This window comes from Sylvia atricapilla, chromosome 3 (assembly GCF_009819655.1).
Source record: "Sylvia atricapilla isolate bSylAtr1 chromosome 3, bSylAtr1.pri, whole genome shotgun sequence".
NCBI lineage: Eukaryota > Metazoa > Chordata > Aves > Passeriformes > Sylviidae > Sylvia > Sylvia atricapilla.
Genome location: NC_089142.1, coordinates 34,075,071 through 34,094,202, shown reverse-complemented (window position 1 = coordinate 34,094,202; position 19,132 = coordinate 34,075,071). Strand labels below are relative to the sequence as shown.

Below are 19,132 nucleotides of genomic sequence, written 5' to 3'. Positions count from 1 at the left end.
CACTTTATTCTTTTTAGATGAGCATAGTAATACTTGCGTCTAGTTGAGTAATTTGTATTTTAAATATCCATTAGATACGTGATCTTAAAGTCTGTATGACAAGCACGAGAATATTCACTGAGGTCTGATGGCTGAAGGCCTCAGAATATTGATCTTTTAGTATCATAGGCAGACTGAAATAGATACCAAAAATTTAACAATTTCTGTGGTCCTGATTAATTATAACGGAGGTATCCAGATAAACCTGTAGATAATCACATAAAAGGATTTCAGTTTTCATCCTCTTTCCCCCATTTCATTGTGCCTGGCAATCTTATTTGCAAAAGATTCTCACAACCAATTAACTGGCATTGGATATGACCCTGATTGAAGTTCATGGTTTGGTCAAACCTGGGTATATATATGGTTCAGTCTTTGCTTAGAGAATGATGGAAAAGAAAGGAGGACATTTGGGAATGATACTGGAATTTCAGTGCCAGACTCATATAACAAGTGGAAGAATTTTCAGAGCTCACAATGAAATATCATAATATTGAACTGAATCCCATCCAGACTGTCTGTTACTGATTTTTAAAAAAAATTTATCAGTAATCACTCTTTTAAAAAGCCTCAATTTCATACTAGATGTGAATTTGATAATAGTTTTAACTTTTATATACCATGTCTGCCAGTTCTGCTAGCTTTTAATTATTTCTAGCTTTCTTTTTATGAACAGTCAATTATTCTGACACTTCTGTTCTTGATCAGTTCTTTTGAGCTGCAGCTGGCTGGGACTCTTTGAGCCAAAGAAATTATTTACATTTTAGCAAAGATGCAATGCTTTGGGTATCTCCAAGGTGCCACAATCACTCAAAGCACTTTCTGCCTCATTTTACTCATGTAACATCCCAGCAAAGCAATCCTTGTTTGCTTCATCAGTTTTTCTGCTGTCTGGGGAATTAATCTGTGCTCTTTCATCTCGCATTTATCATGTTCTATATCAAGTACAAGTTTTTCAAAAAGGAAACATTAATTTGTCTCCAAATGCTCATGGCATTACTCATGCTCAGTGAGTAATGTATGACAAGTGAGGACAAGGCAAAAGGGTGATGGGTGGGGTGTTTCACTAAAAGAGACAGCACCAAAACCTGTTGCCTTTGTTGGCATGTAACTCTTTGACACTGTGTGCATAAGATGTGCTCATGAGATGGGGACCTAATTTGGACAGTTTATTATTTTTTTTGCTCCTGCTCTGTCGCTGAAATTCATGATTGATTTTCTCCATTTTCTGCTGTTCTGTGGATTTGTGATTTGCCCTGGTTCTCAGAACTTATCTTCTTGAAATAATTGTCTTTATAAATTTTGTCCTGCCTGTTAACCTATTAACTGTGTGTGCTTATGTACATGGAAAGGGTACTTTATAAATTTTACAGGACTAAAACAGCCCTACTTTTTTAACAATGTGTTTTAAAGTCAACACTGGAATTGTATTTCTTACTCTAATCATGTTTTACTACCTACTATTATGGCATTGTCTCCTCAAAGTGTTGTGGATTTTTCACACAGTTGGCAACAAACTGTTTATTAGTTGTGTGCCCAAGTTGCCTGGTTTGGTTTTAATGTATTTTCTTCACCTTTAGGTGTTAGATGAAGGGCCTGATCAGGAGGCAGTTTCAGTATGGGGTTTTGGGAGGGCTTGCATGTCTCTGCTTTCTGGTTCCTAAATGGGATTGCACAGGAGTGCCTGTCACCTGCAGGCCCTTGGACTTCAGTCAGCCCCTTCACTCAACCTCCACCTTTTTTATTTTACATTTTGTGACTTCTTGTACCTGATGCTGTCCTGTAGTTCTAGCTGGGAGGAGCCTGGCCTGTCCCCTCTCAGCCTGCTCTCTGTGCCCCTCCTGTGCCATCCCTTTCATGATTCTGGGGCCTCCCCACACAGGTCCCTCTGCAAATCCCTGCCTAGAGCTCTCAACAACCTTTAGACCATGGATTTACTTGTGATGAAACAGATAAAGCCACATAGAGACCATCTCCCAAAAGGGAGGTTCTTCACCACCTTCTCCCATGACTCTTAACCACTTTTTTTTTTTTCTCACAGTTGCTTTTTTGTTTGTTTTTCTCTTCAGCCTGAAGTAGGGAACTCACAGGAAAAATCCCAGTAAAACCCAAACATTTGCAGTTGGAAATACTCAACTTACTAATGGACTGCTTTGCTCTCTAGTCTACAGTTCTCATGTCTTTTGTAGTTCTCATGTCTTCAGTATTTAAGAACCTCAAATTATTTTGTTAATTTATCTGTGTACTGATCTCTGAGCTCTTGTTTAAATAAGCCACAGTTGACACAGTGAAATGGAGGCAAGTGTTTATATAAATAGCTTTGTGCCTCCCTGGTTGTGAGACGGGAGGAGTGCCAGCACTGCCTCGAATGTGGGACAGTGCAGTCATCAGAGTGCTCTGCCTGATCCACAGCTGCCTCCCAGCTGATGGGAAGAACAGTTCTTGGAAAGCTTCCAGCCCTGCCTCTCTGGCCTCTCTGGCACAGAGCTGCTCTCCAGCCCTGCTTCATGGGGCAGCCCCGGCAGAACCAGCTCAAACAGGCCATGGCATTAGGCTGCACATTAGTGGTGTTTGTAAGGTTTGCCTCCCGTTTTCTGATTTCCCATATAAATGTCTGCTGTGCAGTCTGGTCTACTGTTTTTACAGCTGTTTTCTATGAAAATTCTCAGGGTTTTATTGATGGGTCATTTTTATTTGTTATCTGAGCCTCAATTTGGCTATAATGTGATGATAAGAGTAACTTTCTGTGAAAACTGTGATGTACATTTGCTTGAAACCTGATCCCTGTTGATCAGACCCTTAAACTAAAAACTTCAGAACCCTCCCTGAAACTGCTCCCTATGAAATGCTTTCATTTCAAATCCAAAACACAAGCAATTTTTTCATAGAGCTATTAACTACTGAGTCCTTGAATTGAAAGGTCCTGGTGTTCGTGTGACTGTGTTTTGTAATAATAAAATATAATACCAATGACTCTACACCTATTAAGGGGTAGAGACATTTTAGGATTGCCAACATCTTTCATACATAATGTCACAATCAGACAATGCTGCTATTGTTTCTTTATCTCTGTACTTCATCTGCTGATTTAACACAGTCCACCTTTGTAATTCATTTGCTAATAAAGAATTTAGTTCATATTACTTTCCATCTCAGATGCCACGGTCACTTCTAATATATCTGTTTTCAGGCTGCTTTGTTCTCTTTTGCTCAAATCCAAAATAACCCAAATGTTACCTGGTACAGAATTACACTGTGATAGAGGCAATACTTTTCCACTTAAAAGTAATTTCTGGCATTTTCATTTTGAGTCTTTGGACTTGAGGATTACTGATCTTTTTGAGTGTTATTAATATTCTCAACCATCAGTATTCTAGTGAAAGTATATTGTATAGTTTATTCAGGCAACCTAAATATCCATTAAAGATACTATGATTTTCTTTATGGTACGTTAGTTTTTAGTAGTATTTTGGTTGACTGTTCTTATTTTCTGGTGGTGGTGGGTTGTTTTTTTGGTTTTTTTTTAATTCAAGTCAAATTATTATAATGCCCCTGGAAAATAACTTATTCTATAAAAGATAAAAAAATATAATATTGTATAGTATATCAAATTATAAAGAAATAGTCTTGGTGCTTTTTTATTTCTTTCTTGGGATGATGAATACATTCGGGAAGTAAAAGCAAGAGGAATATATAACCTTTTCTCATTTTGCCTGCCTCTCTCTATTGAAAGAGTTTGTGATTTTGTGTCCTCCTCTCTAAATAGCTGCACAGGTATCACCTTTAATCTCTTGGTTCACCTGTGGATTTCAGTGTGAAAGACTTTCTATTTCGATTTGGATAGTTTTCCTTGATGCAGGAGAAAGACATACATCTTTATGTACATCTACATATGCTATACATAATAGAAAACATAATACACCTTAAGACAGCTGTTGCCTGGCCTAGAGGAGTCTTTGTACAGCTGTTTGAACAACAGTGCAATAACATCCTTTGATAGGAGCTTCTGGAAAAAATCTCTTCAAAAAAATCTCTCCCCTGTGATCTCTCTTCACTGCGCTTCAGTGAAACAATGGACTATATAGAGGTTTGATGTACTGCAAAGGTCTTTAAACTGCTGGTTTTTCTGAGCCCTTTTCATTGACTGAATGAATTTTTAATGATTCTGAAAGAGCAAGATAGTGGACTTAAAAAACATATCTGCATGTGACTGAAAATGATGTTTCTACTTGAAAGACTCAGAGCTTCATACACAAAACCTCAGAGGTCATTCAAACTCTTCAAAGTATTGTGTATTTTACATTTTTTCTTTTTCCTGTTAGGAGAAGAAAGGAAACACCAGTAAGCTCTGTGCCGTGTTAGAATCTTAGGATTATGGAGATGTAGGCAGACCAGAGCAATTTCTGATTTATGCTGCTTTGTGTTGATCCTTTACTGCTCATTTCCCAGCAGCCACAGTACAAAAGCTAGCTAAGCTGGGGCTGGAAATGGAAATGTCAGAAGATGTGCTCTGTGCTTCTGGAAGATGTTTTAGTCAGAGCAGCTCAGCACTGACAGGTCCAGCCACTTCACATCTCTCCAGTGTCAGGAAGGAGACAAGACAGAAAACCACACAAATCCAGAACTGAGGCTTCTGCATTTTGGCTCCATCCTCTTCTTTCTGCTGGCTGACAAAAACTCTGTGATTTCTTATTCCAGCTACAGGCATTGAGGGATGAATGTCTGGAAGCTTGTACTAAATGGACTGGCAACCCCTTATTTTAAGGAAGATACACAAAACAGAATTGTTTTTTCCTTCCTGCAAGCCCTTGCTTGCCCTGTTGGCAGGGCACAGAGGAAGGCTAGTCATGCTTTTGCTGCTGCCTTTCTACTTGGTGGAGAGCAGAACTTAGAAGTTTATCAGTTTGTGGAGAAAAAAAATACTGTCTAAAGGACTGGCCTCTAAACAATTGAAGTTTTGTAATCAACTGGCTGGTCTTGAAATCTTGGATGTAGGGCTTAGGGAGGTGTTATGCAGCTCCTTTGGGATCACTGAATTAACAATTAAAATACATTTCTGACACCTCTCCTAGGAGGAAAGGCTGAGAGAATTGGGATTGTTCACCCTGGAGAACAGAAGGCCCCAGGAGACCTTCTGTCAGCCTTCCAGTACCTAAAGCGGCCTGTAAGAAAGCTGGAGAGGGACTTTTTACAAGGGCATGGAGTCACAGGACAAGGGATTTCATCTTTAAATTGAAAGAGAGTCAATTCATGTTAGAAATTAGGAAGATTTTTTTTTTTACAGTGAAGATGATGAGGCGCTGAACAGGTTGCCCGGAGAAATTGTGTATGCCTCATCCCTGGAAGTGTTCAAGGCCAGGTTGGATGGGGCTTTGAGCAACATGGTCTAGCAGGTGTCCATGTCCATGGCAGGCTGGGTGGAAGGAGATGATCTTTAAGGTCTCTTCCAATCCAAACCATTCTATGATTCTAATTTATTTTAAAATATATATATTTAAAACAAACAAACAAACAAAAAAACCAACCAACAAAACAACCCAACCATACAATTTCTTTTATACGTGTTTCCCAAGCAAAAATCTCTATGCGCATAGCTGTTGTTAGTTTTGCTAAGCCACATAATTTAATATTTCATTCTTAGTTAATATGCTAGAAAAATATTTACTTGGAGACATGATCTGTGTTGACTAATGGGATCAAACTAATTCAGACCAAAGCTGAATAAATAAGTAAATTTTAAATTGTTTGGGTTTTGACTTGCTTTGGGTTTTTCATTTATTTGAATGTCTTTTTTTTAGAATAGTAGAATATCATGTGTGAAATTTAAAGCAGATTAGAAATGAGGATAAGGCAGAAGTGAATCTGACCTGAGCTGACCCATCTGGCTAGCACTAGTCTTGCTACCAAGCAGCCTGAAAAATGTTGCAGTGGATCACATCCTCACTCCTTTGAGTACTCCTTTGTAGCAAATTAAATGAGAGATCGTTGTCAATGTCAGGACTTTGAATCCCTGGTGTTTCATCAGTAAGTGTTTTAACACCTACTCAAAAGTCAGTCAAGTGTAAAACTGTATAAAAAAGTATGTCTGCTTCATGAAGGATTTTGGTTATTTGTTTTGACTGAAATTGAAAATGAAAGAACAGCAGCATTTTTTTATCCACTAAGTAGGCCTGATCTCTTGGCTGTCTTACTGAGGAAAGAAATCAAAGAGCTTTCCTGAGCAATCTGTCCAGATCTACAGATGGTGGAGGGGCTCAGAAACCTGCCACACCCTGAGGCATGAGCTGGTCACAGCCCTTGGAGATGATTTTTTTTTTTCCTTGATAGCCCAAGGCAGTCTCCTAGAGGTTGTATTTTAAGGTCAGAAGGAAAACTGGCCTTCTCAGCAACAGCACGATGAGCCATTAAGGAACCATCTAAAGCAGCAGCCTGGGACTGCATGGTGGCCCAGGGCATTCACTCCTGGCTCCCCAGCAAACCTGTCACCAAGCGTTTCAATTCCAACCAATCAGCAGATGAGAATGAGAATGAGAAGTGGCTTTTTTATAGTATTTTGACTTAATCCTAGCAACGAGCTTTTGGTTTGGAAGTCATAAATGTTGGGGTTTCTTTTTTCTTTGCTGACAAAAAGAAAGCTTCATATTTTCCCCTGGAAAACATTAAGGAAAATTCCTGCTTTAAAATGAGATGGGTCTCAAGTGTGTGTGCAGACTGTGGGGACATCTGCTGGGATGCTGGGAAATGACAGACTGCAAAATGCTTATGGTGGTGGAATGATTCCGGCACGAATGTGCCAAAAATGATAATACTGTGGCATTCCCTCAGGGCTGACAATTCCACATTTTATCCACAAAGGAAATGAAGTGCCCTTATCTCAGTATTTCTGCGCTGATCACTCTAGGAGAACACTTAAGACCTGCATAAGCCTATCCAGACATAAAAATGTGTAGAAAAGAGAGATCTGTGGAAATGCCCTGTAATCATGGGTGAGCCAAAAGCAGCTAGCATGCTGTGGGGCAGAGCAGCTCAGTCAGCCCTGACCACATGACAGCTTCCCGTGGCACCCTTGGGATGGAAACACTTTCCTTCAAGATGGAAATGAGAAACAGCCTCTTCTTCTGCCCACCAGCTCTGGCAGTGCCTGAGCCAGGACCAGCAAAGGAGCTTTGGTGATGGGACTGGCATGACTACATGCTGCCACACTGCAGAACTGTGGTCTGAAATGAAGCATCAGCTTTCTCTGTTTTGCTATAAAAACGAATCATGGCTTATGTCTGATGGTGTATGCAGGTCTAAATTGAGACAAAATTTTCAAATTCGTAGACTTTGCTGGAATCACAGAATGAATTCTGTTCCAATACTTCAGTGTAGCCTTAATAATCTCACTAAGATTAAGGAAACTTTCATTTTATAAGTTGTAAAAGGTGTGGCTGGGAAGATGATACCTATCTGTTCTGGCTATGTGGTCAAAACTACATTCAGCATTCAGTTTTCCTCATGTACTTCCCTATATATCTGCTTTATCTGCATCTTTCTGTCTGAAATTGTAGGTTGTTTGAAGGGCTGGAGCCATCTTCTAGACTTGTGTTTGAGCATTGCCTTTGCAGTGATATTTTCTGTAGGCACTAGACTGAAACGAGGGGTGGAGGCGTGCTGATTTTAAACTTTTCTCTGAAGTTTTTAGATGTCTGTGTACAACAAAGCTCTGCATATTTAGACAACTAACAGAATTTTCACATACTCTGGCCTATTCTCATCCCACACTCCATGTTAAACTGAGCTCAAACCAATTTGCAGCCCAAGTCAATGTCAATGATACTTTGTAGCCCTTTCTCCTGCATCTGTCCTATTCCTTTGGAAACCTTCTTGGGCATCACTGGGTGGAAATTAACAGTAGAGATCAAGAAGAAGGTTTTCATAGCTGAGTTAGTTTTGTTAATGCAGAAACGGTGCACCAGAGATCTGGTTAGAATTGTTTTTATTCCATCCTTAATAATGAATGGCTTAAATACGAAAAATGTGAAGACAAATGTAAGCTCCACTATAGTCTAAATACTCACACTGTATAGTCTTCATACTTAAGGACAAGAGCAAAGCTGAAAAAGCTAGGAGAAACTATTTTTATTTTGCCAAGTTACAGATCTCATACAATTTCTCAAATAGATGTTAATACTGCGCTGTTCTACAACTATTTTCATTTTAAAGTACAATTACTGAATTTATTGACTGCTTGGAGAAATAGATTAGTCCTAAATTATTCTAAGCCTGTTAGCTGTGCACAGTGTAACTTTGTCTGATATCATAAATGCAAAAGTAGAAATTAAAATAGGATGTGTTAAACCAGATACTTTGTAAACTGATATCCCAGGATTTTATGTTCCATTAAACTGAAATATATTTTTTCTTCTTGTTCTGTACTCAGGGGCGTGCCTCATTAACACATGAGAAACAGCGTTTTGCCCACGAACATGGAGAATTGAAAAATCTAGAAGATATTGTTAAAGATATAAAACCAACTGTGCTAATAGGTAATTTCTCTGACTTTAAAGCAATGACCTTATTCTTTGTTGAAAAAAAATGAGGATGTGGTTTTGTCTGAAGAGAAGATCAAGTTCCTCTGAACAGAGTTTACCTTTGTGTATTTTCAGAAAACACTGGGTGTATAATGGACTCTGTTAAGCAACTGAAAAATAGTAACTATCCAGGCACTGCTTTCATTCTGAGCCATCCATTTTACAGAGGAAATAATCTGACTGGGTTTAAACATCTGATGGAGGACCTTACCACCTTCCTAATTTACTTCTGGTGTAGTGTGGAAGGTGTAATACAAATAACCTCTCACTTAGGAGTGAGAAAACTGAGCTAAACTCATGTAAAGCTATGCAAGTATGAGGGTGCTGTATCTGAGTCTTCTTTTTGCTCACATTTAGGTCCTTAGCCAGCAGTCCTTTATACCAACCAAAATGCAGATTTTACAAAGACTTTTTCTTTTGTAAAAGCTGAAGGATTGTGATCTCAATAATGGATTGCTCAGCTCTGAATAATTTTGTCTTGGTCTTCTGTTAAAACAAGTAAGACTTGAAGATTAATATATCTGGCTAGTAAAGTCATTCCTCAGGTGCTAGAAAACTGAAATGCCACAGTGATAATTATCCTACATTTTAACAGCTACCTTTTTGACTATTCCTACACCACGTGGTTCCTGTTTAGTAAAATCTGCTTTTGCCAGTAGTCATCAGTGAGGTAAATGAAGTGTTTCTTTTCCTGTGCTACATGAAGATATGACTGGAAGAGGAGACCAAGGCTGAAAAAGCTAGAGGGACACAAGAGTAGAATGAATTAATATTTATCCAGATAAAGGTGTGTGGATGCTTAGAGAAGATTTGCTGTCATGAAATATGGTTTTACTCTGTATCATTTTTATGTATAAACCTATGTGACTCTCCCTCAAGGTCACTTTCTCTTATCAGTTTTGTATAATGAAGTCTCTTCCATCAGAAACAGCAATAGAAACTAATATTGGGGATTTTTGGTTTGAGTGACTAGACAGTTCCCTGGAGTACCAGGAGTCATGGGGGAATTTGTTGATAGTCCTCCTTCCACTGTTTTACTTAGCTCTGTCTGAGAAAATCGTTAAACACATTCCATTGCCTGCAATGGCTCAAGGAAAAACCTTAATTTAGAGAGATGCAGTCTAAGAAACTGCAATTAAAAGAAAAAGAAAATAAATAGCCATTAGCATTTTGTTTTCAGCCTTAAATCTGAAGGTAGTTGTCATTCTTACTGTTGGCTGTCCAGAAGCAGTTTTAGAAGGCATTGAACACTTGGCAACTGAAGATTTAACCAGAAACCAAGGTGTCTAACAAACTCTTATACGATTGTTCATCAAACACAGAGTAGTTCAGCTGGTCTATCAGAATTTTTGCATCTAAGCCTTTCTTTACATTCATGGAAGGTGAAGTACAGAGAGCTCAGAGTTTAAAAAAATAGTAGTATGTGACAGATGATACCATGCATCAGTCAGAAAATACTCTGAGATGCCTTAAAGTAATGTCAGTCTTGAAGCACGACCTTCAAGCCAGCTCTGGGCAGTGAGGGCTCCTTTCACCTCCCCCCAAGGACCTTGTGCTCTCCTCAGGCAGATCCCAAGCCATCCTTCTATTCTGGGCACTGTCAAGGATGCTCATTTGAGCATTGGTGACAAGATGTTACAGTACTGACCTGAGAAAGGCCCAAGTTCCAGGCTCTCCTCTTCCAGTCTGGCTTTTAATCCATTTCCACTCCCCAAGAGAGGGAACACAAGCTCTTTTTCCTGCTTTTGAAACTCAAATGCTGTGTGGAAAACAGAATGGGGTGTCAGGCAATGGGCTGTCTGAGGACAAAGGAGGCCACCTTCTTTCCAAGCCAGATGAGAGGGGCCTCTGGTAAAATAAAGATCCTTAGTTTCACTCCAAGATCTGTTTATCTGTTTACTTTTGCTGAAGGTGTGGATATCCTTGAATTCCCAGCTCTTGAAGATTATTCAGAAATACAGGTGTACTTGGCATCTCATAAACATCACACCCCTTGCCCCTCAGTCATGAATTGTCTGCAGTCCAAGATTGAAGTACTGGCTGCAAGTCCACAAAGCAGCAGGAGTGCAGCCTAAGTTAGATGATTTCATCCTGCAAGAGTGGCATTCAGTTCCTGCAAATAGCATTTGTAAGTGTGGACAGTATAGGGAATAGAAAAGCATCTCTGGTGCAAGGAAAAGGGATGTATTAAAAAAAAAAATGCTGTTAGGGAAGGCCTTGACTCAAAATTATTTGACAGCTCAGCTCAGCTATCAAAGGCAAAGACTTCACTCATCGTGTCAGAAAAAACTGAAATCTGACACACTGGATTTGGGAAAAACTATCCAGTCTGTTGCACAAAACTTTAGGACCCAGAGCTGCATTTATCTAGTCCATACTGGACCTAGCTGCAGGTTAGGTGATAACATTTTTGTCTTACACAAAGGGCCTGAGAAAAGGGAGAGGGAGAAATTCACCAGATTGTACAGGGACAAATAGGTTCAGAGACAAATAGGTTCTGCCTTGTGCTAGGGATAATACTGAAGTTTCACTATTGCAAAATCTTTTATATAAAATTTTATTTCAACTACATGTTAGAAAAAGGTTGAACTCCATTTTAAAGAGGGAGAGAGACAGAAAAAGGAGCTGCCTTTTTTACAAGTGATGGTCATGTCTTACCTTGAACTAATTTAATATATCTGCTTTTTATGTGTGTGTTTTTCTTCCTTAGGAGTTGCTGCAATTGGTGGTGCTTTTACTCCAAAAATTCTTCAGGATATGGCTGCTCTAAACAAACGTCCTATAATTTTTGCTCTCAGCAATCCCACCAGCAAAGCAGAATGCACTGCTGAGCAGTGCTACAAATACACAGAGGTAACCAAAGATTAACATCTTTCCAGTCTAAGTCATGAAAAGTAAATGTGAAATTAAATTTTAAAAGGGAGGAGGACAGAGGGTGGAGTAGCAGGTACTAATCATTACTCTGTACATAGATAAAATGAGTTAAATTTAGTAACAGATTTTTCAGATTTTATCAAGACAATTTCACTGAATTCACTTATGCTTGCCCTCTCATAAAAACATTTAATAGCTTTCATTGGTGTAGGCAACACTCACAATCTTTATATAACCAAAGCATCAGTCACTATCAATCATTAAAGCATTATGTCTGTTTTTGAACTGTACCATTTTGTGTAATATATACACACAGGGGCATGCTTTTCATTTGAGATTTCATAAATAGTCCTTAAGGTAAGAAAATATATCAATACATGAAACAAAATCTTTAAAATCATTCTGTATTAAGAACTGGGTTAGTTGACTCTTCTTACAAAGTTTTCTCTTACATAAACATCGGTTAAAATTAAGAAAACTGTGCTTGCTTATTTATTATTGAAGTACTGATAAGCACATTTTCCTGTAATTCAGCCTAGAATATAAAATGTATGTGTACCTGGCTGTATGTGTTTCAGAGCAGATTTATTTGGATTTCTTGTCAAATACAGGGCATTTTGAATGACAGTTCCTCAGTGTTTAAAAGACAAATTTAGCATGTCCATTCTCCAGAGCACGGATGTAATTACAACACAGTGCAGGAGCCAGAGGAGCAACCTACATGAAGGGTTGGTTGTAGTGGGTTAACCACATGTGGTAAACAGAGCAAAAGACACTCTGAGGTATTTGACCTGTCACCAAAACATATAATAAGCAGGCCAGGATTATAGTGCATGATACCAAACAAAACAAAATATTCTTCTGAAGAGCTGAATAGCAACAGTGACCTATTTTAAAATTCACTATAATGTGTTTCAGTTTCCAGTTCTCTAAAACAGGCAGAGATATTTCTGCTACAAAGTGCCTCTGAAGTATTTAACAGTGATATTTATCACTTTAGCAGTGCTAGCATAAATAAAGGCTGGCTTTTCTCCCCCACCTAAATTCACTGCTTAAATTTGAGGGTGCTCCCTCCCCAGGGAGGCAGGAGCCAGAGCCCTTTGGGCTGCAGGCACCAAGGCTGTGCAGTGCCACTCCCACAGGAACTGCAACCTGAACCGACTTAGAGCGGATCTCTTGTCCTCAGGACAAGGGTTACCATGTAACTTGTATCCATGTACCTAAATTATCTTAATTCACCCAAACAGGCTGGCTCTTCCCTACTGCCTACCTGCACCAGTCTGGGCCCTGCCAGCCACAGTCCTACCTGGCATTACCCAAAAATCTGCTGGGAAACATTCTCATGTTTGTCAGCACTGGCAAGTACCTGAGTTGGTGCCCTCACCCTACTCAGTATGTTACAAAGAGAGGGCCTCCAAGGTCCAGGCAGAGGAGCTTCCACACTGGCTTGGGCTGTTGCTCTGTGGGATGATGTTCCTGGGACAGAGCCTGCACCTCTGTCATTCTGTCGAGCTGCGGAATGGGCTCAAGGGCCTGAAGTGGGGATTGGGAAGAAAAGAGAGCTCTGCCTGCCCACAGCTCCTCAGAAATTACCTCATCCAAAAGTGTGACATTTAGTTGCCTCAGTGTCTTTTTTTTAAGTGCTTTTTATTGGGAAAAAAGGTCCAGTATCACCATCTGTTGCTGCCATAACAGTATTGCCCGCTTTGGGTTTTACAACTTCGTACTTCCCGTGGAGCTTCTTCTGGCATGGATGCACAAAATTAATAATGACTGCTGGCTTCAGTTCCCCTCCTTCTAAATTGTACAGATAGGGTTAGACAGCCACAGAGAATCACCAGTGATCTCCAGGATCAGTATCCTGATGTTCCTGAGACATTTAGGCAAACAGCTCTAACACCCTCTCAGAAGAAATGCTAAACAGATGCAACCAGCTTCCTCAGGGGTGGAGAGTTAAAAGGATGTGAGAAAGATTTCAACAGCAATCTCTCAATTAATGCACTTTCTTTTTCTTCTTACAATTTAGGGACGTGGGATTTTTGCCAGTGGAAGTCCTTTTGATCCTGTCACTCTTCCAAGTGGACAAACTCTCTATCCTGGACAGGGTAACAATTCCTATGTGTTCCCAGGAGTTGCCCTTGGTGTTATTTCATGTGGAATGAGACATATTGATGAGGATGTGTTCCTCACAACTGCTGAGGTACTGTATTCAAAATTATTTTAATTCCCTGATTTAGTGACTTTGTATTGATGGGCACTTAAACAGGAAGAGGTAAACTTTAAAACAGGAAAAACACTGCTTTCTGTGTAAGGCCTTTATTTGCAAAGGTGTATTGTTCTTTATAAATTGTATTTGAACAAGTCATTTTTAAAAATTAACACTTGACCTAGGGTCACCTGAGATAAATTTTACCTTCTGTTGAGAAGGAAAAAAAAAGAAAGATTTCAGTACTATCTTACTGCAGGTAAATGCACATATGTACAGTTTGCATGAACAAGTGCATAGGTTTGATTTTAGATTGAAAGGAATTACTATTATTGATTTAGTAACTTTGGGGTGACTCGTGTGTGTTTTGCTTAGAAGAAGTGTTTGAATTTGAATTAGAAAGCCCTGGGCAATGCACATGGGTCTGACCATATCCATGCAAAGTAATTGAAAGCCTGATACTTGGGGGGGGGGGGGGGGGGGAGGGGTTTAAAGAGTGTGGAAATAAGGAAGAAGGCTACCCTCAATTTAGCATGTTAACTCCAGCTGACCCAGGCTCACTTCAGGGGGAATTTCTGCCCAGTCCAGTTCATACCAGTTACAATCCATAGCACTTCATCAAAATGCAGTGTCCTACTCTTCCAAGAAGCTGTATAAGCACACTTGGGAATACATGGGTAGTGTAGGCAGTGCACCAAGGAGGTCTCCAAGCAATAAACTGGAACATTTGAATTATGGAACAATAAAAAAGAAGGGGAAAAAAGACTGTGAATGCATTTTTCATCTCCTGCAGCTTCTCTAAGGAATATTTCATTCCAGATTCTTGTTCCTTCTGTTCTCTTCATGGTTTAAAGGGAAGAAAGTGGTCCTTGGCTGTCACTCAAGGGCAGGTAATAGGCAGTGTGATTCTATGACAGGCAGTATGTGTCATACAAAGCTTTCTTAAGGGGTGAGCACTTGCATGCTGTCCTTGCTGAACTTTCAGAGGTTTTTTAAGATGCATGCTATGGCATCTTTAAAGAGGTTTGCTGACAGCCTGCTGTCTGTAAGAAATACATTCACAAATTCCATCTTTAAAATTAGTAAAAAGCCCAGCCTGTCTCCACTGGCTTTTACCATCATAGAAGGGCAATGATCCGTCTCCTAAGCCTTTGGATAATTACCTCTTCCCTTTAAATCCTCCCCTGTAATTTCAGTTGGATATGGTGATCCTCACTTCCTGGTCAAAACTGCTGTGTTAGAATTGCCTTACTTCATTGCAGAAATTGCTTCATTGTAGTTTGTGTGAAATGGTTCCTATATATTGAGAGCTGATGGCAAAGGGTGGCACACGTGTGGATTGAACTGTGTTTCAGTCAATGTTTCAGGATTGAACTGTGTATAGTCTTATGAAGTCAGAGAACTATCAGTTCTGAACAAAAAAATGTAACAAAAAATTGTTGGGGTAGAGGTTCTTTCCTGACTCTTTGGTACAGGTTTTGCCAGTTTCCTTCCCCTAGTAAACTCTCTAGGAAAGTTTGACATACAAAAATGTGGGTTTTGTCCTGCACAGAAAGTTCTGTTGGTGGCAGGATCTCTGGGTAGCTGCTCCCCTTACTGCTCCCAGCTCAGGGCTTTCACATCTGGTCTCTGACATGTGAGGGGCTGTGGGCCTTGGGTGAGCTGAGCTGATGGGTGCCAGAGGACTCTGCCAGGAGAGGTGTCAGGGGTGTAAAGGCTGGCAGGGCTGTGTAGGCCCTTAGCTGAATAATTACACTGCAAAGCAAAAGCAAATGTGCTCTTTTTGTTTTATTTTCTTGGCTTTTTTAATGGAAGGATAATTCCATGAGGGTTTTAGAATAGTGCTTAATATTCTTTATTTGAAATGGAAGCATCCAAGATGTAAAATTTAGAGAACTAAACCTATGCATTTTGAGTAGAGGCACCTTCTTAGATTGCCAAGGCAGCTTACCTGAAAAAAAAGAAATTTTAAAATGTAAGCAGCCCAAGCTACATGCCTGCACCTCCTGCTTCTTGCTTTGCCACCTCTCCAATTAAATCTGATTGAAGTCACAAATAAGTAGTTATTATAACTAGAACAGATTTTACTTTCAATGTTCTTTCCTTCATGCCAAGTAAAATAGAGTGTGACTTTGATTTTGGATGATAAATCTAAGGTACCATAAGCTGTGACACCTCTTAACTGCGGGCAGTTGGTCTGTGATAACAATGGATGTTGCCTATTCTTTTAAGTCCCACCAAACACAACAAAAGAGGCAGAGAATTATGAACTAAGGAAATATTCTTGCATGTGCCACCTGCAGTTTGGTTCAAAAATAATCCTACAAAATCCTTCCATTATGGAGAATATGTCCTCCAAAAACCAAGATGCCCCCACTTGCTTTATGCCATTTTGTCTTGGTTGCCTTTCACTTAGGTTCTGCAATAACGCTTTGCTATTTTTTCTGTTAAAAACTTTGATTAATTAATATTTAGAACATTAAAATAACCACACTGGGTTGGACCTAGGGTCCAAACAGTTTGTTATCTTCCTGTGAATGGAATCATTTACAGAAACTGAATAAAAGAGGATAAACAAGAGAAATGCAAAATGATCCTTCTGCTGAAGTGGCTTCTCAGATTCTGGCAGCATTTACTGTATAGCCTTCATGTGCTGGATGTTTTATCCCTGTATGGATTTTTCCTTCATAAATGAGCCTAGTAGCTTTTTAAACATGTTTATACATTTGAACATCTTTTGGCAATTAGTGTCACAATTTAATTATGCGTCCTGTGGAAAAAGAAACTCAAAATTATCTGCTGTTTGATGATTTGGTTTCCCTACAGCCTACATAAGAAATGTTAGCCTTCAGTTGTCTTTTGCATTTCCTTTCAGTCTTCTCTTTTTCTCCCAAGTGTATTTTATTATGTTTTGTCTCCTTGATCAAAAAATATTTTTTATTATCTTTTTTTATTCTCTATACCCCCTAATGATTCTACCCCATTCTTGTTTGAAGTATGTGGAGAAAAAACACACTCTGCTCAAAGTGGTGTTACATTTTGATATATACATTGACACAATTATGTATTCTGTGACACCTTTTATTTTCTCAGTAATCCCAAATCCAGCATTTTTTCCCCTGTCACTGATTTGATGTTCTTAAGGAGTGTTTTTCAAATACCACATGAAGAGGGTGTTGTTCTCTTTGGAAATGCTTGGGTTTGTATTTTTGCATAGTTTTCAGTGCTGTTACAGGAGTATGTCTGAAGGAACAGCATGGCATCCATACAGTTATCTTGCTACCTCTCCCACTTTCAGCACTGCTCAAATATTTTGTAGCTTGCCTTTTATCAAAAACAGAATCACAAAAGAGAAGCACACCACTCCTGAACCTTTAATTTTCATGATGCCTTGCAGTAAGAGCGACTTGCTGTAGATTTCTTCAGCTTTCATCTTTCCTGCAGAGCCCTCTTAACATCAGGGACCTCACGTTGTAAGTGCCTCATTCAGATGCACATCAAAGCGCTGTATATCGTTTTGAAATAACCTGGCTGCTGTTATGCAGAGCAGTGACTTGATTTTACATTCTCTTAGCTCCCCCTAGAGGGTTTTTCTCTGCTGTATTTCTCAAGACGAGGTTTAAATGTAAACAAATACTTCTTTTTCACTTGTTATATTCAAAAGCCTACGGCTCTTGTCAGCATTTTAACTCCAAATGGAAAAACTTAGGACAGCTACCAACATTCTGGTTAGACTGCTCAAGAGAACACTGAGTTCTTTTGAACCTGGAGTTACTTTATTTCAAACTATTTACTTACTTCTGCTGGAAGGGATGCATGCAGACACCTGTTCTGATGCAGTCATACATGTCTACAAGCATATGTACAGGTTCCTATTACCCACATGCAACAGGAGCTGTAGGAAGTTTTGTTTGTGCTTTGTTTCAAGTATTTTCCTAGAATATTCCCTCAAAAGTGCACTTCTTGCTTTCTCTTTGGGCTTTGCTATCAGTTTCAAGTCTCAGTGTTTCCTGGACTTTCCTGGTGTTTTCAGAACCTCTTGCTGTGTCATACATGGCTGCACCAGATGTTATGCGGAGCAGAGTTTTCCTTCTATCCACATCTGGATCGCCCTGAAAGGCTATTTCAAGTCCCCAAAAGACAAACAAATTGTAGCTAATGATAGCAGATATACCAGCTGCCAGTAATTTCATTCAGAGCATTTTACACTTAAGGGTTTCAGTTCTGTTCCCTGCACAGGTTAATGCGACAACTGTCAGAATGACATGTGCTTCTTTGTATTTTAGAAGTCTTTAGAAGCCAACTGCAATTGTTGGCTGGAATTTGTATCTCACAATGAACTATTTGCTAGTTTATATGTGGACTTAAGACTTAAGTAACTTCTCTTGTCGGAGTGAGAAAAAGGCATAATTCCCCTCCATTTCTAATTCCTGAGCAGCTTCTCCTAATGACAAAGGTGGTTCTAAAAAATGCTGTCTAGGTGGATTAAGCAGTATCTGTGATTTGCCAAAGCAGAATAATTTCTTTGCTGAAGACATTATCACTGTCTAATCAAGCTACAGCTGCATCTGCATGTCAAGTTAAACATGTTTGTGTTATTTCAGGTGATAGCACAGCAAGTTACAGAAGACAATTTACGGGAAGGTCGCCTCTACCCTCCTTTAGTCACCATTCAGGACGTGTCACTGAAGATCGCTGTGAGGGTAAGGCATTTCAGCCTTTTGTGGCTTTTTGTCTTCCCTCAGTTTGATTTACAGTTTGATTTACAGCTCTACACAGTTTGATTTTATCACCTAACACACCTTCACACAAGCTGGTTTACATCAGTCAAGATTGGACATGTAGCAGTTTCAGAATTAAGTTTTAAATTCATAAATAATCAAATACAAGCTGTGGAACTACAGCAAGAGTGTATGTCTGTAGAGCATCGACTCTGCTGTTCACCACAGTCGTGCCAGCTGCACTGCTGAAGGGCTTTTGGCCCTTCATGGTTATCAGTTTCAACTTTTTCCTTGTCTTCTGTGACCTTTTTTCTACAATTATTGTTTTCTCTCTTTGTCACCTTACTGTAATTCCACTTCTTATGCTTCTGAAAAAATAACAAGGAGCCCTCATACTTGAAACAGCTTCCATAGCTTCACTCATTCTATATATTTAAGAAAAATCCTTCTCGAAGTTCGTGTCTTCTTAGGCAAGTAGTAACTCTACTTAATAATAATGTTAATAAAAGTTACATAAATTCCTCAGGCAAAATCAAACTGGCTCTGTGTTTGGCAGAAAAACAGTGATAGAAATTCCTCCTCTATTCATACATATTATAGAAAATACAAAAGAAGGAAAATGTTACCAAGCGATTCTTTCTGCCTGTTCTCTGTTGAAACTTTATTCCTGCAAATACTTATTCTGGCTCATACAACCCAATTCAAGAGGTTTAGCAACA

General features: G+C 39.3%; 1 protein-coding gene across 1 annotated transcript in view; it reads left to right on the top strand.

Moving 5' to 3' along the window:
• Positions 1–19,132, top strand: part of ME1 (malic enzyme 1) — a 154,894-nt gene that overhangs the window by 134,293 nt on the left and 1,469 nt on the right. Inside the window, exons 10-13 of the mRNA XM_066315082.1 lie at positions 8,462–8,567; positions 11,323–11,465; positions 13,513–13,686; positions 18,297–18,395. Coding sequence (XP_066171179.1) covers positions 8,462–8,567; positions 11,323–11,465; positions 13,513–13,686; positions 18,297–18,395 — 522 coding nt within the window. The remainder of the gene's footprint in view (positions 1–8,461; positions 8,568–11,322; positions 11,466–13,512; positions 13,687–18,296; positions 18,396–19,132) is intronic.